This window comes from Rissa tridactyla, chromosome 1 (assembly GCF_028500815.1).
Source record: "Rissa tridactyla isolate bRisTri1 chromosome 1, bRisTri1.patW.cur.20221130, whole genome shotgun sequence".
Classification (NCBI taxonomy): Eukaryota; Metazoa; Chordata; class Aves; order Charadriiformes; family Laridae; genus Rissa; species Rissa tridactyla.
In genome coordinates, this window is record NC_071466.1 from 204,989,861 (window position 1) to 205,014,436 (window position 24,576).

Consider the following 24,576-nt stretch of genomic DNA (forward strand, 5'->3'; position numbering starts at 1 on the left):
CCTGCTGTTATAGGGACACGCAAAATCATGGGGTTTGTGGTTTTCACAATGCCCTGGGTCCCCTTGTTTGGCTGATGGGCACCATTAGCATCACTCTTCTATTCCAAGATGAGCCTGAAATGTTCAGGACAGTTTTGGGAAGCATTATTTGACCTGGATGGGTAGGGGCCAGGAAGGAAGGTACCTTGTCTGGACTAAATGTCTGTGACACTATTGCTAGTGGGTGCAGGAAATGGGGTTTGAGGTCCCAAATGGTCCCTTTGAGTCCTGTATCCCTGAATATTAGTGGTCTGGGGTCTCTGCTGGATTCCCTCATGGACAGAGCTTGTATGAGATGGCAGGCATGGCCTGTGAAGAAGAGGTTAGAGGTCTTGTGAAAGAGTGAGAAAGAAAGGAGAAAGGTGTGAGAGGCATAAGATAAAGGGAGGAAGGAGGTGACTAAGGAGAGGCATGAGGCTTCCAAGGGGAGACACTACCTTTTTCGCTTTCCTTTACTGAATGTCCCCTCCTTGGTAAGTGACACACGGAGCTTGCGTAGGAAAGCGGTGGGCTGGCTGCACTAACAGCTCTGGATACCAAGCAGCTGGAAACAAAGAAAATTCCCTAAAATCATCAGCCTAAATTCACTGCTAAATTCATCACCCTACCCACATCCCAGCGCCTTCAGGGAGCACTAGCCCAAGCCCCAAAGTCTGTGGGCAGATTAGCTACCCCCACACTCCCAAGCTTATTTAGGGAATTATCTCTTGGGGGAAAAAAAAAAAAAGAAAAGAAAAGGCAATGCTGGCAACTGGTGTAGCAGCACCCCGGCAGAGGCAGCCAGCATCCCCTCCTCCTGCCGCAGCGGGGGCCCAGCACCCCCTTCCCCTGCCACCTTCTTTTTTAGAAAATAAGAGAGTTGGCTACGTCTGGCGGCCCTCCCTCAACCGCAATGGCTGACTTTGTGCAGATGCTGGGCAGAGGGGGCATGAGCCGAGGTGCGTTTGCTCAGCCGAAGCCCCTCCGGCCCGGCCCGGCCTCGCTGGCAAGCTCTGGGTGGAGGGAAGCGGGAGCGCACGAGGGAGAACACGTCCCGTTGGCAGCGGTTTCACCAGCAAGCCCGCACAGCTTTCGCCTGCATGAGATTTTTGGCACAAGGAAATTATATTATTAGTCCGTAACTTTTACAAGAGTTGAAATTTATGGAGGAGGCACAGATGTTAAAAAAAAAAACAAAACACCACACCAAAACAAACAAATACCCAAAGCTGAAAATTAAATAACCCAGCTAAAAAGGAAGCCTCAGAGCCAGACTGACTCCTCGGTGGCTGCTGCGGAGTTCAGTCTCCACGGCAGTGACCCGGGATGTCGGCCAGCTGGAGTGGTGTTGGGAGCTGCCCCGTCCCCTACGCTGCGCACCACCAGTCTCTTTCGTCCTCAGGGCAGGATTGTGTCGCAGTGTCGCAGTGCGTGTCACCATCCCAGCCAACGAGAGACATGGCCTCGCTCCATCGACTAGTGAGGCGCAACCCAGCGAGGCGGGAAACGGCAGCAAAGTTTTGCTGGTGGCGGGGAACTCAAAAGTCAGTGCAGAGCCAGAGGAAAAGGCAGGTTGGGCAGATGGCGAGGATGTCCCCCGGGCCACCGTGCACGGGCTCTCCGTCAGCTGGGTGGGAGGTGGGCCAGCGAAGCAGCCTGCACGGACGTGAGGCAGCTGCATGGTGCCATCCATGTGGCTCGCGCCTCCATGGAGGGAACCTTTCCCTCTGGCACTGAAACCAATCCAGGAGGGAGCCCCTGGTCCATGCCAGTTTTGCACTTCAAAAATGCTGGCAGGTAGGCTCTCCTTTCCGATTACATCATGTCACTACCGCTCACCCGGGCTGTCTCTGGGCATCGGTCGGGATCCAGCAGCAGCGTGGTGGCTGCTTTGAACCCTGGTAGATTTGCTCCCCTCTCCTGGTGCTGTGGTCCCTCTGCCAGCCCTGCTTTGTTAAAAATGTATGTTTTTATGAATTATTCTACTTGCCAAATTTTTGTGTTCAGCTACTTATTCCCCTGTGGTCCCTGCTGGGTTTGCTCCTCTCTGGGATGCAGGGCCCGGGTACACACTCTTGGGGGCCTGAAGCCCCCTCCCGGGGACCTGCCCTCCCTGGGGACTCACACACTGGCCTCCCTGAGCTGCAGGGCACACCTCCGGAGGTGTTGTGTGCACGTGTATAATTTTGAAGATGGTAGTGGAGAAGGTTTAAGTAAAAATCTCACTTTGCTCCAGCAGTGGGTGCAGGTACAGCGAAGGCAGGGCTGTGGCAGGGACGGGTCAGAGGGGCACAGTCTGGGGCAGAGGGCTAGGGACCGAAGGACAAGGGCTGGGGCAGGTGCACTGGAGTTGGGACAGAGGGACAAGGAGAGGTGGACAGGGCAAATGGACAGGGGCTGGAGCAGAGGGATAGAGGGATGGGTCAAAAGGATGGACAGAGGGATAGAAGTAGAGAGACAAGGGCTGGGACCGGGGGACGGGGTCGCAGGAGCAAGGAGTGAGCAGGGGCAGAGACTCAGGTGTCGGGGCGGGGACCGGGGGCAGGGACAGGGGCCGGGGTAGGGACAGGGGCTGGGACCCAGGAGCGGGGACGGGGGCAGAAGCTGGGGCGGGGACGCGGGACAGGGGCAGGGACAAGGCAGGGGCAGGGACCCGGAGGCAGACAAAGGGCGGGCAGCAGAGCCCAGCTCGCAGCCCGCGTCCCCGCAGCGGCAGCACCGCACACCGGCGCGCAGAGCCAGGAGCGGGAGGAGCGGGCGGCGGCGGCGGCGGAGGAGGCGGAGGAGGCGGAGGAGGGGAGGGACCTTCCCCTCCCTCCCACCCCGACACCGGGGGGAAATAAATTATTCCCAGCCCTCGCACTCCCAGCTCCGTGCCCAGCACCCCGGCAGCGGCAGGCAGGGACGGCGCAGCCTTCGGCGGGCGCGGAGGGGCCGCCCCTGCCCGCTCCGCGCTCCGCTCCGCGCCCGGCGCCCGCCTCCCCACCAACTCCCGCGGGCGGCGGCGGGGGGCAGCGCCCGCCCTGTCCCGTCCCGTCCCGTCCCGCCCCGTCCAGAGCGGAGCAGAGCGGCGCGGCGGCCCCGCCGTGCCCTGGATGCCCCAGCGGCGCCGGCGGCAGCAGCATGGAGCGGCGGCGGGGCGTCCCCGGGGGCTGGCCCTGCCTGCTGGCCGCCCTGGGTGCCCTGCTGGCGGCGGGCCGGGCGGCCGCCCCCCGCGCCCGCTTCTCTCCCTTCTTCTTCCTCTGCACCCACCACGGCGAGCTGGAGGGCGACGGCGAGCAGGGCGAGGTGCTCATCGCCCTCCACATCGCGGGCAGCCCCGCCGCCTACGTGCCCGGCCAGGAGTACCACGGTAGGTGCAGGCGCCCGCCCGTGCTCAGCGCTGCGCGTCCCCCCGCGGAGGGCGGCCCCGGGGTGTGTGTGTGTGTGTCCCGCACCGCGGAGCGGCACCCCGGCCCCGCAGCCGCGCAGGGGAGGGGGCGGTGGGCAGGGAAACGGGCGGCGTGTGCCCTGCCGCAGGTCAGCCCCGGCGAGGGGCTCCGCCGCCCGGCGGGACCCTCCTCACCTGCCCCGGCCGCCACTCCGCCCGGGCGCAGACACCGCCGCCACCGCCCCCGGCGCGGCGCCGCTTCGCCCTGCCCCGGCGCGGCCCCTGCAGCCCCGGAGCCGGAGGAAATTCCCAGTCCCCTCTCCGTAACCGGCCCGGGGCCGGATCCAGAACCTCCCAAGTTGCTGGAAGTCTGTCCCTTCCCCACTTGGGTGGCTTTCGAACCCGGCTCGCGCCCAGCGCATCATCACCCTTTCCTCGGGGGCTGTGCGGTGCCGCAGCTGGCGGCCGCCACTCGCGGGTCACGAAAATGTGCCCTCGCAGGGACCGCGGACCCTCCCGCAGCCCGGCCTCGTCCGGGGCAGCCACCCTGTTGCTCCCCGCGGAGGGGATGCAGGAGCCACGGGCGAGAGCGCTGGGTCAGGCGCTCACAGGTGGCTTTGAAGATGGGAGGTCGTGCCCAGAAATAATAAAACATCTGCTTTTTGTAAACGCCCAGGCTGAGGGGGATTAAACAGAGCAGCCGAAGTTGTTCGTGCAGGTAGGGTCCTTACTTTGGAGATGTGCTGGGAGAGGGGCACAGCCCAGGGCTGACCGCGGCCTCGCAGGCAGGTACACTGCTGCCTGCTGTGGAAAACTGCTTTTCGGCTGCAAGAGTGCCCCTGTCAGCCGGCAGCTGTGTTGTTCACCAGCCTTATCACCAGTTCTCCGTATAGAAAACTTTCATGCGTGAAACGTTTTTTTAATTCATAAGCATGGCAGACCGCTTAAAGGTATATTCACTAATCCTTCTTCTCCCTTTGTGTCTGCTTGAGGTTTTGCAGTGCTACATGATAACAGCTAATTGTGCAGTAAGCGTTAAAAAGTCAGGAAAATTATGAATAAATACTTACTTGAAACACCTTGCTCGGAAACAGATACTGTGTAATTGTCCCTGGCTAAAGATGGACTTAAACTTCTGACTTTGATACATTCCAGCTCAGAATTTAAGTTTTAGGTAAATCACAGAATCGTTGTCATGTGAATATTCTAATTGAATTTTTAATTGTAAAGGCAGAAAAAACCCCACACATCAAATAGTCATTTTCACAAGATCTAAGGGGTCCTGAAGTTTTTGTCTTTACCAGTATAGTTTTACAAAATTCATATGAAAGTTTTGTTTTCAAAATATTGCTGTCCTTTTTAACAGACCACATATGTAAATTATATGACTTTACCAGGTTGTTTTTCCTTAAAGCCCCATGTCTTTTGGTCCGTAATATCACACTCAGATCATAAAATCAGTTAAATTGCGTTCACCCTGCTGAACCACAAACGTGCAGAGGGAAAAAAAAAAAAGAAGATGGAATTTCCATCTTGCACAATTTTAAACACTGGATTTTTTAAAAATATGGTTCGGACACGTAAATAACAGAATCGCCCCCTTTTCCTCGCTGCTGCTGCCGTGTTTTCCAGCCTGCAGCCGGTGTTTAAGCCCCGTTGCTGGTCTGGGGAGAGGGGTTTGTGGCCGGTGCGGGATCTCTGCGGGCAGGGCAGGGTGAGGAGCAGGGATGTGTATGTTTCCCCGGGGATGCTCTTCTGCCTCTCGCCCTTTTGAAAGGTGGGGTTTTTTTTTAATTTTAAAATACCATCTCGCAGAGAAACGCCCCAGCTGCGCTCCAGACCTTTCAGGTAGCCAAGGGCGGATTTTACATCTCTGTTTTGAATCTGTCGGAGAAAAATGAATATACCTCTGTGCCTCTATTTTTTTTTTTATTTTTTTTTTTTACCTACCCGGTCTCACGGTTTCGCGGAGCCGCTGCTGCCCCTGCGCCCCGGCGGCGCGCTGCGCTGCCCCGTCCCTGCGCGCCCCCGCGCAGCTTCTGCGCGCCCCCGCGCAGCCGCCCTGCGCTTCTCCCCGCCGCCAGCCCCGCTCGGGTGCCCGGGCGGGCCGGTGAGGTGCCGGCGGCGGCATCTGCCCCGGTGGATCTCTTAGTCCCGCCGCCCGTCTGAAATTTGCACCGCGGTTGCGCTTTTCCGTCTGAAAGCAGCGCGGGCGCTGCGCTGCCCTCGGTGCCATCACTCCAGGGGCCAACATCTGCCCCGGGGGGTGCAACAGAAGCATGGCAGGGTGTCTTTCAAAGCCACCATATTAAGAAAGGATAAACAAATTGGACGCATCCCCAAAGGGTCACGCTAATTCTCACGAACACGGAAGAAAGTCCTCAAGCTGAACTTGAAAACTAATTTGTCTCCACAGCACAAGGTGTAGGTAGACCCCGCTGCGAGCCAGCCTCACCTCTGATTTCTAACTTGCAATGGTAATTTTTTTTCCCGTTTTGTGCACTGATTAAACGCTCACCTGTGCCCAAACAAGGCAAGCAGCACTGCCTCTTTGCTATGCGCAGCGCAGCAGACGTGCCTTTGAGCTAAGCACGCTTACTGAGGTTTTTTTAAATATCTCATTTGAATATTTTTAAATATAACAATTATCAATGTTAAATATAGCACAAGAAAAAAAAAACCCAAAGTATACAATCTGAAGAAATAATTTGAAGCAGCAATCTGGGCTTTTATACAGTGCAGTTTAATGTTACTGGGAAACGTCGGTCTGCACTGGTTGGGCATTTTTCATTTAGAAATCAAACTTTAAAGGCGGTCTTGTGGGGACGCAGAGGTGGAGTTTTGAGATGCAGTACAGACACACAAGACAAAGGGAGATTTGCATATGTCCGATGCAAATTCCCCTGCTCAGGGAACATATTAAAATACACTGCTCTGACTCTTCACAAGTTTCAGGGAGGCCCCGCTTTACACTTACCGCCCCTTCATTCAACAGGGACAGGTGACAACAGCAGCCAAGAGCATCAAGTTCAAAGAGGAGTGAATTGGATGAAACCATACGCCAAGGGCTGGATGAGAAAAAGATTCTCATTAATAACAGTCAGCCAACAACTTTCTGTTAATTTGTTTGTATGCTCTGCAGCCAGTGGAGCTGTGACACTGGCTCTTGTCCGTTTGCCCAGCTGTCCCTTGCACTGCCCCCCACCCCGGGAGAGGGACAGTATCTGGGGCAGAAGCCGCTTGCCTGGGAACCAGGCGAACACGGGAGCTTCTGCAAGTGGCTTCGCTGGCGCGCCGAATCCGGCACTTCATTTCCCCGTGCTTCTGAATTTCCTAAGTAAAACAAAGGCAATAATATTCCCTACTTTGCATAGGTAAATTAGATACTTTGGGATTTAGCACTTCTCCCCTAACCCTTAAAAATACTTCAGATTTGGCCCTATTCCTGCAATCAGTAAATATTTAAAAACGCATTCGCTGATTGAATAGGACGAAGCCTACGCTGCATATAAATATGCTCCTTTATACACAAGACTGACTTGATAAATTAGTAAACAATTTTATTACCTTTGGCAGACTTTTATTCCTTGAATTAGCTCATTTCAAATTTAATTAAGTCCTTGAGCTGGCAAAACACTTAAGCGCTTCCTCAAATGCAAGCTGACAAAGTGTGCCCGGGTTTAACGTGGGCACCTGCTCAGCTGCCTTCCAGCCCAGTGGTGGCCGTGTGTTTGGAGAGATGCACCAGGCCCCGCTTGGCTTGCTTGTAGCTTTGCTGTTAGGGAGCGGTGATCCTGGTTTGTTTCTCTCCTGGGCTTTCCACTGTAATCTGCAGAGCAGAACATAATTTCTTCAGGAAAAAAAAAACCAAACCCAAACAACAACAGTATCTATTGACATTTTCTATACAAGTTCTTTTGGGTTTATTTCCAACCTGCAGTCAGTTTTGATGATCCACGTCAGCTCGCCTTCCGTGCTGAGAGCAAGTACCATCATTTATGGGCAGATAGGTACATTGGAAATGCATAAAGAACAAAGGATAAACTTGACTGATCACTGAGTCTTTGCTGCCCTTAATCACAGAAACCAGAAAATGAACAGTCAGATTTGTAGTGTTTAAAAAATACAAACAGATTACCTTTACACTGTATTTTTCCTTATCCCTTAAAAAAGTTCTTGCTGTCACTGCGAACAGTGCCTTTTTTCCCAAGGTTTCAAATTTAGATCTTTTAGGAACAACTTTGAACTGTTTTCCCATGATTGATGTTAAAACTCATAATTCTGCCCTTAAAATAGTTTTCTTTAATGAGACTTGAGTTTCTATTTCACTCTCCATTGTTCCTTTTTTTTTTTTTCCCCCCAGAACGGATTAACCTTCGGTCCCCAAATGTTATCAGTTTCCATCAATGACTGTTACTATTCTTAGATATACAGTATATTGTCTGGAACCATTGCTTTGATAGGTTGTAAAAAAAAGTTTTCAACTATTTTAAGTGGTAGTTATGCACTCTTTCAGCACTGATAAAAAGTTGTTTAAAGTCTGGCCAATTCCACCTTTGTTATTAGCCGCTGTATTCAAGAAACAGAGATCGTGACTTAGTGTCTGTTTTCATTGGGGTTACTTATGTTTCTGATAGCCACTTGATCTGGTGGGTATTTTCATTGTAAATTCTTATTGTTCAGGTTATTAAAAAATGAAAAGGTGTTGGAGTTCAAAGTGAGGGAGAAGAGGGAAAATAACTGGAGCTTAAGTAGTGATGCTGCTGGAGGTATAAACAGGATTACAACCGAGTTGCAGAAGCTTGGTTATGGATACTTTCTCTACCAGTTATGCCAAAGTGGAGAAAGCTTTCTGTGAGCCAGTAGAAGTAAAGAGTGCGCAGGAGGTGAGGGTGCATTGATAACAGGAGAGCGGGTTTTGGTTGATGTTTTCCAGCATCAACCTGAGAAACAGGTCAGCTTCTTGAGTCTTTTGCAGGATATTCCCTCAAAACCTTTCTCTCATCTACTTAAACCCTCCTCTGATCTTTGGAAGGAGGGAGACTTCCCTCATTTTTTATTTTAACTTAAAGAGGTGTGTAGAAATTTTTGTTCATGGGAGTCCAGTTAGCTCCAGGGATTAGCCTGTAAATCTTAAGGGACGCTTAAATCAAACACGTGAGGCGGGCAATAGGTAGGAATGGAGAGGGAGTTATCGAGAATGCGGAAAACCCTTGGTCTTCAAGTCTCTCCTTGCCTCGGAGGTCCTTAGCTGCATAAGGGTTTTGTAGCACATAAAAATTTCATCTGGGGGTCAGCACATATTAAAAATGTCCTCACCCACCAAAGTCCCCAGAGTGGACCCTGGATGTGTCTGTTGTATTTAGGGTTTTCTTGCATAAACTGAGCTTTGCACAAGCCAGGCTGATTGATTGCTGAATGCCGTGGCCTGTTCTTTAGATGGTCAATAGTTTGAATTTGTCAGATCTGAGCCATGCTCTAGTACATTTTTGAGTGAACATGGGTTTCTAAATCTTGATGTTGGCCAACGGATTGTCTGTATTTCTGAAGCTCTTGCCTGGTCCCAGAGTTCACGCGGTAAGTCTCTGCAAACCTTAAAAAGTTGTGCTTTTAAAATCTCTTGACCGGAAACTGATGAAGGATGCCAACCTTAAAAGAAAAAGGTAGGCAAGGTCACAGCTGACAGCCTCTTGCAAACCATTTTTCGCTAGGGATGATGTTAAATTTTAATGGGTTCGTCTGTCATCGCTCTAATTCGCGGGCCGAATCAGCAGTCTGCAGATGGCTCAGCTGTAGATGTGGTCAGACACGGGACTGATGAAAGGAGGTAGAAGGTCCACAAAGGCCTAAATGAGCCTTTCTTGCAAATTTGCAGAAGAGATGTAATCTCTGGTTAAATCCTTTCTCCCCCCATCAGGGGGCTGCTTCCCTCCCGCAAAGAAGACTTGATTGCCCCAAATAAGAGAAATCAAAGTCAGCGCGGCGCGCCGGCCTGACCCACATTTGTCAGGTGACATCTGACTGTCGGACAGAAACAGTATTGTTGGTTATTACCGGTCTGGGTGCGCTGGGCCTGTCTGTATACATTAAAAAAATGATCTCTGCCTCAGTGCGTTCACCGTCCGTGGCCAGAGCTCGGTGTGGGGGCTGGCGCGTCTCCACGGACCTTTCCCATAGCACGTCGCCCAGCGTTGAAGGCGAGGAAGAACAGAAGCCTATAAATGGTGAAAAGGTGCAAAAGTGCTGTTTCAGTGGGGATATTGCATGTATTTTCTGCTTTCTGAGTTTAAAGGAGATTTTTTTTTTTTAATATGTATAATTTACCTTTGGAATTCATTGCTAAAATCTGTCCGCACCAACAGCTTTTAGGTAGACAAAAAAAAATTATTGTAAATAATTAATAGTTGTAATTAGATACATATATTAGATACATATAGATCTAACATATATTTTTATATATTATATATATATTTTATATATATTAGATAGATATATATAAAACAAGGTATAAACTTTGTGCTTCATGACCTAAGGTGACCAATAAACAATTTATAAGTAGGTTGCTGTGCCGTGGTGGCCTGTAGTGTGTTTCTCCAATGTTTCCCGCATTGATTATTCCACCAAACCCGTGTTGGTTCATTAGGTAGAACAGGGCGAGACTGTCAGGCCGGCGGCATTTCTCATTTTCCTTATTGTTCCCTTGATCCGGATTTTTGAAGGCCACTGCTTTTGAGATACTGCAGCACTTTATTGTGGTACAGTATCGCACTATTTGCATATTGACTGGTTGAAGTGTGATTTTCAAATCTGATAATAGCCGTGGTGATACAACTGAGATGGATTTATTTGCTTTGTGTGTCTCGTGCCCTACAGCTGTGGTTTAGATTTGTGGTGAGTGTTTGCTGCACGGGGAGGGAAGGAAACGGCACTGTCTTACCTCTGAGAATAAGCAACCTTTCATACCAGCCCTTGTTATGAGAATTTCAATAGTCTCCGATGAAAGGTTCAGTCTTTTTAACATGCTTCCTTTCTTTGTGTTAACATTTCCTGCCTTTTCATCGGGCATGAAAGGTGCACAGAGCGCAAATGTGTGTCTGGAATATTTGTGTAATTCCCACTTTTACACACCCTCCCTCCCCCAAACCCAGGTTGTGACTGGCCCCTGGGATAAACAGAGGACAAACTCTGACGGTGCAACTTTTCACATCTGTCAAAGCCCAAGAACAGATTGCTTGTGGAAAAGACCTTCCCAGTTTGTCAGACGGTGCCTTCTCGTCAGGCAGGAGGTCTTCCTCCGCTCCCCTCCCCTCAGGTCAGGCCTGGAAAATGAAAGTCATAGCGTGTGTCACGCAGTTTGCATGGAACAGGCTGGGCTGTGCCTACAGGTGGTGGCATCATGGAGGGTGAGATCCCCCTGGTCCACGCCTGTGGGACCTTCTCCCAGGTTCCCCGCAGCGTGCAGATGCCTCCCATGGACTATACGCTTTTTACTCATTTCCTAAAGGGGAATGGAGGTGGGGTTTTTTTTAAGACTTGTTTTGTTTTAATGTATCTTTCACTAAGCGTTTGCCTTAAATAAGGCAATGTCAGAGAGGTGTTATGTCCTGCTTCTAGAGAGAGAACCAGGGTTTGTGAGGGGCACTGGGGTTTGGGCCTGTTTATCCCACAGTCCAGGACCAGGCATTACTCTGTCCTTCGGCAGCTGGAGAGGTTCTGGCTGGGACTGGAGATGGCACCTAATGTCTGGGCATGGGGCCACGGGCTCCCTGCCATCGTCTTCTGCAGCCATCTGGAGCAGCTGATGCCTTCTGAGCACCACAGCGTTTCCTGGGCAGCTGGGTTCAGCTTAGCTTCAGGCAGAGGCACCTGTGGGCTCGTTCTTCATCTCATCGGCCACAGCATCACCTGTGTCACTCCAGACTCTCTTTGGTGTGGTTGGTGGTTATTCACCCTGGGCCCGCTGCTGCCAGCATGGCTTTATGTTTGGGGAGACTGGTTGGTGTATGTGGGTATTGCATGATGGCAGTGGTCTCCACAAGGCTCTTGGCACCCTCCGCTCGTCTCCCTCTACCCTGGTGGGATCTTTGGTCTTCCTGGGGAATCAGGATATCCCTGACTGCTACCCTGTAGCGTTTCCTTGCCTAGCTGTTGTAGGCAATGCCTGTTCTGTGAACATCCCAGTCTAGAAACTGGGAGGTGTCTGGAGGGACTGGTCACGAGTTGGGGACTGGACATGAGTGGTCTGTGAGAGTTGCAGGGAGCGGGTGAGGAGTTCAGACACTTTCCCAAAGGCTTTTATTGCAAAGCGGAGGCTGTTTTTTGCAGTCTTTGTAAGGTCCTTCTTGCTGTATTTCTTCATGCCAGGAACAAAACAGAGGAGGCTGTTCCCTGCTCCTCTCTAGGCGTTTTGATATTAATATTGGTTGTGAGAGTTTCACAAGCGACTCCTCGGGGGGTGAAATCAATGGCTCTTTTCCAGCCCGCATCTGTTGAAGTTCAACCTGCAAGAGCCCCGAGTGTCAGCGGGTGACAAATCCATCTCCCTTCATGTGCAAGCTTTATCTTACACTACTCTAAGTTTTTTTTAAAAACCCTTCTTTCAGACTTCTACATTGACCTTCTTCCTAAAATTGTGTGTGCTGCAGGTTTCTCTCCGAATTCTCCAAGTGTTTCAGTGCCGTGTCCAAATGCTGCCCTAGTTTCCCATGTCCTGGGGTGACAAACACCATGGGGTGTATCCAGCCCCGCAGTAGGACTGGCGACCCCCACAGACCCTCTCTGGGGGGACGCTTTGCCCCACTCCCCGAGAGGGAGGTGGTGTGCCAGCCTTGGGGACAGCCTTTCCCCGCCTCCTTGCTTGAAGGGCAGCAGGGGAGGACGTTAGGTGGATGGTGACCCCGCATGCCTCCAGCCCTGTTCCCTCCACCCCTCCTCCTATCTGCCTACTCACAGGAGGGAGCAGCTCCAGGGGACAGTTCAGATTATTTGATTGAGGTGCACAGAGTAAAAATTCGTTTAGATTTGGTGGATGAGCGGTCTTATTAATAAACCCAGCCTTCTGGGTGTTCGGGGCTCACTAGGTGTCGGAAAGATTTGTGAGGCCATGTGTAAAACTATTGCTGTGTCCCTTCCTGAGGCAGAGGCCTCATGGCATGCAGACGTGCAGGGTGGTCGTTGGTTTCTCTCGTTGGTTTTGCAAGATACAGCATAGGGGGAACTGACAGTGCCCTTGCTCTTCTTCAGCAGGGTGAGCAGATTAATCATCAGAGATGGTGCTGAAGATCTGCGTGTGTTTCCCTGAATGGCACCGACTCACACGTACAGACGATTGTAGCCGCTCCTTTCCCACCGGAGGCAGGGCTGCACGCATCGGGGATCGAGTTATAGACCAGACCAAGATAAAACGCTAAGAGCTCTTACACCACGCTTAGCAAAAGTTATTTATTCCTGCCCGTGTCTGCTTGAAGGATAGTTTTGTAAATAAACGGGTATGACCTGACAGAGCTGAGAGACAAGAAGAGGGCCTGCCTGCCAACCCCAGCTCCGGCTGTGGCTGTGTCTCCTCCTGTCCGGCTCATCGTTCCTTGCTGCCATGAGTGGTCAGACGCTGGCACTCTATCCGTTGTCCCCCTCCAGCACCTGGCCATCACGTGGCTGTACGCAGAGTGGTCCAGCTGGTGAGAAACACACGGCGTAAGGGGCCTCACCGTTTCTGTCTTTCCATCCCCCCAGTGTCATTTTTGAGAGTGCAGTTAGATGATCAAAAGTTGCCAAAGAAGCAAAACCCCGGGTTGTACGGGGAAATCCATCAAGCAAGCTCCTTTTCATGCACAGGCGTGCATCTGGGAGCAAGAACTGTTTTCCCCTCCTCATCCTGCCCCATCGCATCCGCAGGCGGTTCCTGCCCCAGCTGGGGTTTGAAGGGATTTGCGTGTTGGTTGTCCATGGGTAGTGTAGGTAGGATGCTCCCTGGGGGACTGTGAAAGTTGACGGTCTGTCCCCGTGCTGTGCACGTCAGAGCAGAGAGGAGGGAAGGAAAAGGGGAAAGAGAGAGCAGACAACACTCACTGGCCAGAAGACAGAGAAATCTGGGAATATTCTTCTTTCTGTGGCTGAGAGGTACTTTGTGGTCACAGCATTCAACACGTCTGGTAGAATATTCATGAGTTAGCAAGGATGCAGAAAATCAGCTTTCCTGTGTAGGTTGCCTGTTGCAGAGGAATACTTCATGGCAGAGCTGGGTCTGCCCGTGCGGGTCCTGCACGAGGAAGCTCTTCCTGCACTAGAAACGAAAGCGATGAGGGGGTGATCGGCCTTTTTAACATCTGAAAACAGCAGCACAACCCTCTGTGGCCTCTCTTCGTGTCAGGCCCTGGGATGTGAGAAGTCATCCATCACGTCACGGGCCTTGGCAAGGTCTCTGCCGTTTGCCTTCCACTTTTCCCACTGCTCCCCAGGACAATACAATAGATAGGAAAGAACAAGAAATATAGATAATATTTATCTTTTTGGCTGAACAAGCTGTGGTTTCCAGGCCACAATAACCTTCCAGTGTTCCTATCTCACAGGGGAAATGCGCTGCTAAAACAACCCTCCTTCCAGAATTAGACGCATTCATCTGGACACTGGATGAGATGATTATCGATACCAAGAACTGCAGAGAGAAACAAAACAGCGCAACCGGCCACGGCAAAGATCCTAATCTAACAAAGTGCAGTTTGTGGGGATGTCAGGTGTCAAAATTTAAGAGTCGGTACTATAAAGTGCTGTTAAAAAAAGTTCCTAGTATGTTTGAAAAAAAGGATCTCTGGCTAAACGCCAGCATTACGTATTTTCGTAGAGCAATTCTTCTGACTCTGGCCCAAAAAGACTGTAGCCTTCAGAACCTCATTCTGTTTAGTACGAAGATCAAAAACCTCTGGCAAACATTTTTAGTTGATTTGCTGATGACTGATACCCTGTCAGATAGGTTTTCAAGTTGATAGTATTCTTGCATGAGACACAAGACTTCAGAATTGATTCAGCTGGACTTGCCATGTTTGAATTGAATTCATTTAAAACCTGGCTTTGCGATGATAAAAACTGATAAGGTATTTGAGTAGAATTTGGTAAATGTTTTAACGGAAAATGGGGGGAAGTGAAGCATTTGAAATATATTACTGATGTTTTCAAAACATAGTTTTGATTTTTGTTTTGGAAAAGTATCTTAATTGTGAAACTGACTGTGAAAAAGAAAAAAAAAGAAGTTAGCTGCATAATCAGAAAATGAAATGAGACTTTTCTGCTTGAACAAAATTCTTTATCTAATTTTTTTGGGTTCATTGAAGATTTTCATATTGACCTAACTGATATTTTAATTTATTTTTTTGTGCTAAACCCCTCAGTACTTCTCCTTTTATGTTAACCCAAGCTGATCTCTTTTTCTTTCTTTTTCTTTTCATTTTGGTCACTGAACCAAAAATCGAACAGTTCTACTTCTGACAAGTTGACCATTTAATTTCCGGCCACTGAACAGATCTGATTCAGACAAGTAACCAGCACCACTCCCCTTGTGTTTGTTCCCAAAATAAATTACAGAGTAATCATCCGCTCTTTAAGGCACGCCAGTGCAGTTGGTAGCAATACTGACATTTCCAAGGTAACAAACTGGTGTTTTCTGTGATACCTGCGGTTGCTGTGTGGCTTCTGATGTATACGTTGACCACATTTTCCTTTACATCTAGTCATTGTTCAGTTTTCTTTTTCAGCAGAAATCTTTTCCCTGATTCCGTGCTCAGTAAAAAAGGCTTAGAGGGGATCTGTCGCGAGGGGCTCCTTCTGGAGGAAGGATATTTCTGCTTCCAAACATGAAAACCTGTTGTAGTGCTTCTATAGAATTTGCATTCATTTAACTGGACAAATAGGCCTTCATTTCTCTACAATTGCCTTTTTTCCCAAGGAGTGATATGTACAGGGCTGTCCACTTCAAACAGAAATGAACTGCTTGGAGCTGACATGGAAATTGGCTTTGGGAGACGCAGGTTTATTTCGTTCAGGGAAATGATGCCCTAAGTTCTTCACTGCCCTGCTTTTCCTTCAACCTATCGTTAACGCAGTTATGGAGTATGATGGAGTTACAGCAGAGCTGTGGTGTTTGCAGAACTTCTCTTGGCCATCAGAGATGAAAAGGTGAGGGTCTGGCCGGGGCTGGCGGTGCTGGTCCCTCCCCAGCCTCAGGCAGCCCAGATTACTCCAGTGAGCATCTGTGGACCTTTTCGCTCAAAGAGATGTAAGTTTTGTTCCATCAAGTGGTAGCAGATGTTAGGGAGCTTTCATGCCGTTCATCACCGAGGGAAAGGCAATGCGGTGGCATCTGGCTGTTTTCTTAGTACAAATTGTTTTTTTTCAAACTCTAAACTGTCTTTGAGCAGCAGCGGTGGTGTATTACACGCTGGATACTCTTCGTCTGGGACCTTGCCCAAAACCCCGATGTCCAACTACTCCCAAGCACCTTTTTCCCAATTAGTGAGATTACAGAAGAGAGCAATTTCTCCTGCTATTTGCAACATTTTCCGTTTGAGAAAACACATTGTAAAATTAATTGCAGTACAATATTTCTTCTGATTGCACGTCACTAGCTGCTCAGAAAGACGACTGAGTGACTTGCACCGTAACCATTAAGCTTTCATTCCAGATTTACAAAGCCTGCGCTTGCTGCAGTTACCAAATATTCGCTACATGCAAACAGCCAGAAACAGGGAACCTTTTTTTTTTTCTAATTGATGTACTTTCTCTAGAGCATGTAGATTTTGTACAAGGTGCAGGACTCATACAGGCGCTACTAAGCATAGTACCTCAAATCTTTAGACTGGCCAAATCGCTGACAAACAAAAGCTGCATGTTCTGTCTGACACCTTGGAGCACTCCAGCTTTTAACGCTCCAGGGCGGAGGAGGAGTGTGGTCCCCATGAAAGGGGATCAGTGCCAGCAAAGCCCACAGCTCCTTGATGCGTCATGTAATACGAGTGATGAGACAAGAGCTCTGGGCAGCAGGACGAGCTTTAACTCTCCTCTCTGCTTGCAAGTTTTACTAATTTACTCCTCGGGCCAAATATCTGGATGGCAGTTTCCATCCCTCCCGGGGCAGCGCTGCGCCGGGGCAAGCCTGACCATGGCATCCAGGTGCAGAAAGGTGGGGCAGAAGGGATGACCATGCGTGAGGGAGCAGTCAGATTATTGGTTTACCAGGTTATTCCCCTTTTCTCCCCTTTTTCAAAGAGCTCCTTGCTCAGAGAACATACCCAGATCGACAGCTTCCGCCTAGTAACTTCCCCACAAACTGCCGGGCAGATGTATTGGTAGGAAAAAAATGTCCCAGTCAGTCTGGGTGATGTTCCAGCTGCGTGCCAGTTCAGTTCTCATCCCTTCTGCTGAATTTAACATGTGTTTATGATGTTTAGCATGCAGAGTGGTTGTAATGAATTTGAATTAGAGAGGAATCATCATCTTTGTGCTTTCTGTACATCAAGAACACTGTGCGCTGATATAAAGAGAGATTGATGCCTTTGTAATTAGCTGGGCCAGAATTTGGTGTCCTTTTTAGTTTTGGGTTTCACTTGCTGGTAGCTTGTATAGGTGTTTACCATTGAGGCAAACCAGGAATTAATGATAATAACACATCACATTTCCTCTGTTCCTCTTGAACAAATGGGAATGCTTAGGTATAATGAACGTATAATAATAAATTTCTTTTAGTTATACACTTAAAAGCATATTCCACGATATCCTTTGTTACATACCTGCCTCTTTTGTTGCTTCTTGAGCTTTTCTGTTGCAGGCAATCAGATTGCTGCTGAGATAAACAGTTATACATGTTGGCTGCCTAATCATTTAATGTGCTCTTCAGAATCAGAAGAGGTGCCACAAGGAAATATATGTGAGTGGGGTGGCAGAAGGCTTAATATATATTTCAGGCTCCTGGGTATTTAGCAGCTATTTCTTACGCTTACTGTCCGTGTCAGGGCAGGCCTAACGTAATTCCTATCGCATGCCGAAGGGCGGCCCAACCGGTGTCTTGAAAATCCCCCTTTAATATCTCCCAGAAAGACCACATTTCTGTGGTTTAGATCTGGCTTAGGTTTTGTATTGGTGGGGGCACCTTTTATGTGGTACAAAGCTGCTAATATGTTGGGGAGGAATCAGGAATTACTGGGAGATCTCCCAGTTCTGCCTAAAGAAAGAAAGAGTCCTGTGATGTGCTTAAATATAAACTTACTCAAATGTACCCAAAGGCTCAGGCTCATTTTTACTTTCCAAGAACATGAAGCTGTGGAAGGATGCGAACATAATTTAAGTTTTTGTGACCTGTTCACTGTAGGAATACCTTTTGTTGAATTTGTAGCCTGCAAAATCCTGTGTTATTTAAAAAGCTACAAACTGGAACATTTCCCTGTGAGAAACGGAGGAAGAAAGAAACGTTTCTCAAACTTAAAGCAGGATTTTTACATATTAACTATAAATATCTTGCAACCGTATGATTTGCTTTTAAACGAAATAAAGCCGCTTGCTGTCTCCGCAGAAATGAATTGGGGAAAGGGATTTATCCAGGGTAATTCAGTCAGATGAATGGAGAGATATGTCCATCACCACTAACGTGACGGTTATTCCTTCTAAATATAAACTGATAATATTATATATTAGAGGCTTGATTATACCGTTAAGAAGATTAGTACATTTAGACGGAAAATAAAGGCTTATGTGCCCTAAATGTGAAACTAAAAGGAGAGGGTTTTATATATGGCAGTATCACAACATTCGGTACTTTTGAACAAGGTGTTTTCCGCATGAAAATACCTGTGAGGAATAATCACTGCATGCAGTCTCTGGGAATAGGTGGGATGCCTTAACCCTAATCTCTTTCAAAAGTGGTAATTTAAACATATGCAGGTATTAATTTTGGCATATTTGAGTGTGTTTATTGGAGGAGGCATAGTGATTGCATGCAATCATGTCCACGAGGGCAGTTTTCTGGCTCATCCGTTTTTCTGTAAATGCTTGGGCCGTCTTTTAGTTGCAGAAACTGTGGCACATCTATGAAAAAATGAAAGGGAAAAAATGGTTGATGATGCCTCTGTGAGATTTCTGTGAATCAGATTTATGAATTTGAAATATTTAACACATATTAAAGATTTCAGTGCCTTTCAGTATTGTGCTTGACTTACACAGTGCCGTCTCTAAGGACATAGTAGCTGAAGCTTTTGATGGTATTGAATTTATGACATTGAATTTAAGACTTTTGTGCTCATGTCATGAAGCTTGTTAGGTAGTGTTTAACATGTCTCCTTTTTCATTTTTATTTTTTTGAAATTCTTGTTCTTTATAAGCTAGTAGTTCTTCTCAGTGAAAGATTTATAGTCAGGATGGGGGAAGACTTGATCCTTTTACAGTCATCTTCCTGATAGATAGCACTCCTTGATTTCCTTTTATGCACCTCTTAAATTAGATATTCTGCACCTTAATCACAACACCATCTTACTTACTTTATCTTTTAAGAGTAAAAGCATTACGATTATAAATTAACTTAGAAATATTGTAAGCTCTTCTGCCTTGGGGCTCGTCTTTGTTTCCAACTCAAGCATCGCTCCCTGGTCAAGTCCTGTCCAGAGAAAAAAGCCCCTTAATTGAATCCAGTGGGGGCTTCAGTGTGAAACGGCGGGTCTGTCCCAAGGCTGTTGTTGACCCACAGCCCTGCTGCCCCTACGAGCCCTACTTTGCTGCCCTACATCCCTAACGAGCTGGCCGGTGCCACGGGGAAGGGCTGCCCAGCCCCTCCTGGTTTGGGGACAGGCTGGGGACACAGCCTCGCCTGTCCCTCCTTTGGGGCTGGAAGCTCAGTGGACAACCTGGCCCTTCCTGGGGCTGTGGATGCTTTTTGAGCTACCCATTTAAACTCTTCAAATCCATGTTCTCTAAAATATTTTTTAAAAACTGAACTTTGCTAGCTTTTACATATCTACAAGAGCTGCCATCCTTTAGGCATCTAAACTTCCCGTTACTCGTGTTATTAGGACCACTGCATAGTAATGTCCATAATATTAAAATGTCCTTGTATGCATTTATTGCTTTGGTGCTATTTTCATTGGCATATCAAGATATTGTAGACCAATATACTAAGTAAATGTTCTTCAGATTGCTGTGGTGTGTTGCCTTTTGTGCATGCTTACGCTCACAAATAAAAGTATTTGTCCCTGAAGCCAATTTATGTGAACGAGCTCTTTTCTAAGGCACTCAGTACGCTGCCTGCCCTCCTTCCTTTTGAATGTGTTGGTTAACTTCAGTCAAACGTAACACAGCGATACAGGTCTCAAAGATGCTAGATACCTGAAAGCTTGATGAAAATCGGTAGCCGGCAGAGGGAAAAGACCCAGGGTGATGCCTTCACTGAAACTGAAGACAGTCGGGTGAGCTCAGCTATTTATTAACGCCAGGAGAACTCATGCAGAGAGGGACGCCGCACATGCCCCAGGCACAGAAACGCCTCAGTAAGACTCTGCTATGCCCTACAGACACTGGGGGATTTAGCAATGAGGCACCGATCCCCACCGAAAACGCGTTTTATTTCCCCACTGCAAATAAAAGCTACTCTACTGCAATGTCTTCTGTGGGTCCCAGCCACGGGGCGTTGGGCATCAGGGCCTGGGGGCTGGCTCATGTTCAGGATGGCCTGGGGGCTTCTGAGCTGTGTGGCTTTGTCCCGGCGGAGCGGAGGTTGGCAGTGATGGGGAGAGAGGCCCCCTCCATGGGGGTGGGCACGGATGACGGACAGCAGGAGTCCCCGGGGGGACGGGGGTACCCCCGCAGCGTGCTGCCTCTGCTCCCACCCTTGCAGCAAAGCCCTTAGGAGCAGCAGTGGGTTTTAGGTTTGTAGTCGTATCTGGGAGAGATAATCTGTTGTCCTGGGCACATAACCAGTTTTTCTGGTGACCATCAGAAGTCAGTGGCTTTTAAGCCGAAGGTTGCTCTTGTCCCTGAAGTTTTTCTTCAGCTCCTGATTAAAGAGGAGCTTTCTGTGAAGGGCAGCCCCTGTGGCTGCGAAGAGAGGACATAGTGATCCCCATGGGAATAAAGGGTCAGAAGAAATGGGATGAAGGCAATAACACAAACCCTCTGGAGACCTGTAGGGCCAACCTGTGGTGGTGTAAGATGGGTGGAAGGTGGCTGAGGGCACTTGTTAGTACCCAGCCCTGGGGCAAAACCCTTCCCGCATACCATGCCTGTCAGAGATGAGTCCGGGGCCAGGTACAGTGAGACACAGGAGAATCTCAGCCATAAACAGGTTATTTCTTTGCCTCCAATGGGATTTTTATTGTTGTTAAGAAAATTCTTTCCTGTTAACTTCCGTGCTGTGCTCCACCCAAGTGCGTTTAAATATTAGTAGATTTATTTCTATATTTTCATTTGTCCTCCATGGGAATGACAAGGATTTTAACGTAGTACAGAAAAATCCTTTGAGATCTTCCAATTGGAAAAACTCTACTGAAGTAGAGAGTCCTTTCTATAGACATAAAATGACTTGTTTGTGGCTGTAATTGATGATATGCTTATGAATCCCTTGAGTTAAATAAAGTGAATCAGGTAAACAAAGTACTTTGTCTTGCTCATATGCGTTCTTGCAAAAACAAGAATAAAACCTGTCTGTAAAGTAATTCATTTGAATTAGTTTTACCAAAAAGAAACACTTTTACTGCAATGGCAATATTTATGTTTTGTGCATCGTCTGGGATCGCTTTAAATTTAATTTAATTTTTCTATGAAATTTGAATTCGGGTCATATTCTGTGCTGATGGAAGTGGGATCATGACTCCAATGGGTGAAATGTCATCAAAGTGGTCCTCATGAGCGGAGAATTTGGCCTTGGATTGAGTTGTTATGATATCAAGCAATGTCTAATGCAACTGAAACAGACTATTTTTAGCAAAAGCAGTGATGCCACAGAAGCATGCTGGCTTCGGTACTATTTAATACTTGAAGTCCAACGCTGATCAAGACACCGCTCTCCAGTTTCTCTCCCTGCAATCTGCCTGCCCTCTGCCAACCACTGGTGTGTGATTAATTGACTGACACGAAGTCTGTTATTTACATTGCAGATATATTGTAAGTAGACTCCAGGTGAAGCTCACAGCATGCTGCATATTTACCACCATATGTTCAGGAGGTTGTGAACAGAAAAAAGTAAGTCTAAAGCCAGAGGAGGTATTAGAGGACACAATAGAAAAGCTAATTATAAAAGCCTTCAAAAGCAGTCCCTGCTTCACCGTTTGATGTCCCAATATGTAATTACAGAGAACTAGGAAATAAGGGAAGATAATAAAAGGAGGATAATAAAGGGAAGATATAAAAACCAGGGCATGCTAGTTTGTGAGGGAAGAGGAAAACAGAGCTCCCAACCCATTTCTCCTTTAGCTGTTGGAACTGAGGGAGCGCTGTGAAAGGGGGATGGAGGGGACAGGTGTCCTGGACAGTATAGACAGGGGAGGTGTGAGCTCAGGGGGAATGGGCAAACTTTGTCAGCGCTTTTTTTCTGGTGCAAACTGGCATTTCACCCTCCTGAGGGGGCTTTGCAGCAGGTGGGATGGCCAGAAAGGGAGCGCTGAAGGTGGCAGCTGTATCGTCCCTATTGGCAAGCAATAATTTCTTCCCTTTCAGCAAGGACAGCAGGAAACAAGGACATGATGAAATCACCCCACAGGATGCCACCCTTATTTTAAATCCCATTGTGGGCTGCCTGTGCAAGTGGAAACTCTTTCCATCCATTACTCTAGCACACACTAATGTATATATTTTCCTCACTATGTATATCATTTGTGAGCTGGGCTTCCTCTATCAAGATCACAGTGTGACTGCTGGTTTTTTGTAGAGTGGCTGGTAAGAGTAGCTTAGTGAGGTTTATAATTTTCGATAAAATGGAAGAAAAATATGTGTCTAAACCTTAGCTTCAAATCTACATGTACACCACATCAATATTTCTTAGAAAAATAAAGGTGCCCTGCGATTCTTTTGGCTACACATGCAGTAGGGAGTTGGGGCTCAGGATGCTCCTGGGCAAATGAAGCAGCTTCTGGCTGGCTGTCGCAGGAAGGTGCAGGCAACGCGGGGGGCTGAAAATGACAGCTCTAATTTTGCCCCTGGGCTGGAGGGAGGATGTCTTCACTCGCGCCTCAAAGGGCCTTCCCCAACACACAGCTCAATTATTTGGACGGTAAGCTGATTAGAGGATTTGAAACCAATCATCCAAAAATGGTTGATGCCAGCCTCCGACTGACACATCAACTTATTCTCAATGAGTGCAAAGACGAGATACATTTCAAATGACGATTTTGTAGAAGTGTTTAAAAACGCCTTCAGAAGGTGTTTCGTAGTGAACGGGGTGAGCAGTCAGCAGACGGCTCTATAATAAACATTTGCGTCCATTGTAGCTGATGCTGGAGGCTTGTGTGGACGCACGGGGTGCTCGTGTGCTGTGCCTGCTTCCGTGCCACCCTGGCATACAGCTGAGCTCCAGGGGCTCAGGGCTCCCCTGGGATCCCTCTTCTTGGGAGGCAGGAAAGGTGTCCACTCAGGAAGAGAAAGTAGGAAAAGTGGATTATGTTGGTTCAACGAGAGGACAAATTGGAAAAGTGAGCCAAGAAGATCAGACCTTAGAGCATCTACTTGTCTACTCCTTGCTTTCTTTTAAAGAAACCTCCAAAATTCCCAAGTAAAAAAAAATAATAAAATCCCAATTTCCCTCTTGAAAACTTAATTCTTTGCAAAATTTCAGTTTCTTAGCAGATTTCCAGCCTGACTTTGCAACAATGATTTACACAAGTAACCCTGTGGATTTCACTGGAGCAACCAGACTCAATAAGGTTTACATGTGAATAGAAATTCACAGAACCTAAAACGTACAAGTTCCAGAATTTTTTTTTACAGTATTTTGGAGTGAATCATTACTGGATGATTGCCTATATATTTGTCCATGGTACCTGGGCAGTTTAATGTTTAAGGCATAAACGTACATTTCCTTACATTTGTGAATACATTCTGAATGGCAAATTTGCATTGATAAAATCTTGCTTTAAATGTATCCGCTATTGCTGAAATTAATATACACATGATTATATTTATCGCCCAAGAAACTTCAAAGGCATTTTTCAATTGTTAAAAAAGATGTGTTAGAGAAAGGACATAAAAAGACGACAAAGAGATTAGCCGTGAGCAGAAGGGCTCAAGTGGGGAGCCCTGCGCCCCTCAGACCAGCCATGGAGGCGGCTGCGTTGGAGACAGAGAGCTCCTTTGCTTAGCTTGGTGGTGAGCACTTACGTATGTAGTTACCCATTTCTGCTTTAACCTGGCATAAAGCCGTGATTCAGCTTCCTTCTCGGTTCCTGCTCTCGATCTCCAAGACCCCAGTCTAGAAGTGCACGGTGACGTGCGCTGCCTCAGATTTGGAATGCCCGTTGCGTGTGATGACGATGTCTGCAAAGGTTTCCGGCACACACGAGTGCAGATGAAGTTAATGGGAATCCTGGTGCTCAAAATCTTTGCAAAGTTCAGATTTTAGATATTTCTAGATGGAGATTCAAAAAACTTACAGCCCCGAAGTTAGCGAACGGTTTACAAAATGTAGTCCCTGATTTCTCCTGCCTTTGCATACAGCGTGCACTGAGAAGGTGTTTGTAACTGACCTCTTCTCTTCTTGCAGAAAACCAGTTTCAACTTGCAATTGTATTTTGGTCTGACAATGATTATTGAGTGCACCCTCAGCTTCCATAAGACATAGTGTCTTCTGTAAAGACAACAATTCTCCATTCACCTCAATGAGATTTTCCAATTCATAACCGTATTTTTATTTATTATTATTACATTATTACAAGTCTGTGGAGTCTATTTTACAATGTCAAGTTTATCACAGAAAAAGGTGCAGTATGTTTAAATTCAGGTGCCTTAGAAATATTACAAAGTCAAATGAAAGAAAACTACTGCAGCTGAAGTCTGTAGAGACTTTGCTGCAATGCAAAACGAACGTGGTGCACGATATATCACCATTTAAAGGCAGAAGAAATTAAGCCAAGGCCCACGGACACTGAAACAAACTCAACACAGCAAGACATGCTACATTGCTTGCTCCTGCACACAGGAATTGTACCTTCTGCAGCAGAACCGGAATA

General features: G+C 47.8%; 1 protein-coding gene across 1 annotated transcript in view; it reads left to right on the forward strand.

Annotated features, from left to right (window-relative positions):
- The first annotated feature begins 2,870 nt into the window (after positions 1-2,870).
- RELN (reelin) overlaps positions 2,871-24,576 on the forward strand; it is a 293,644-nt gene continuing 271,938 nt past the window's right edge. Inside the window, exon 1 of the mRNA XM_054208749.1 lies at positions 2,871-3,370. Within this exon, the coding sequence (XP_054064724.1) occupies positions 3,142-3,370 (229 nt within the window). The 5' untranslated portion in view covers positions 2,871-3,141. The remainder of the gene's footprint in view (positions 3,371-24,576) is intronic.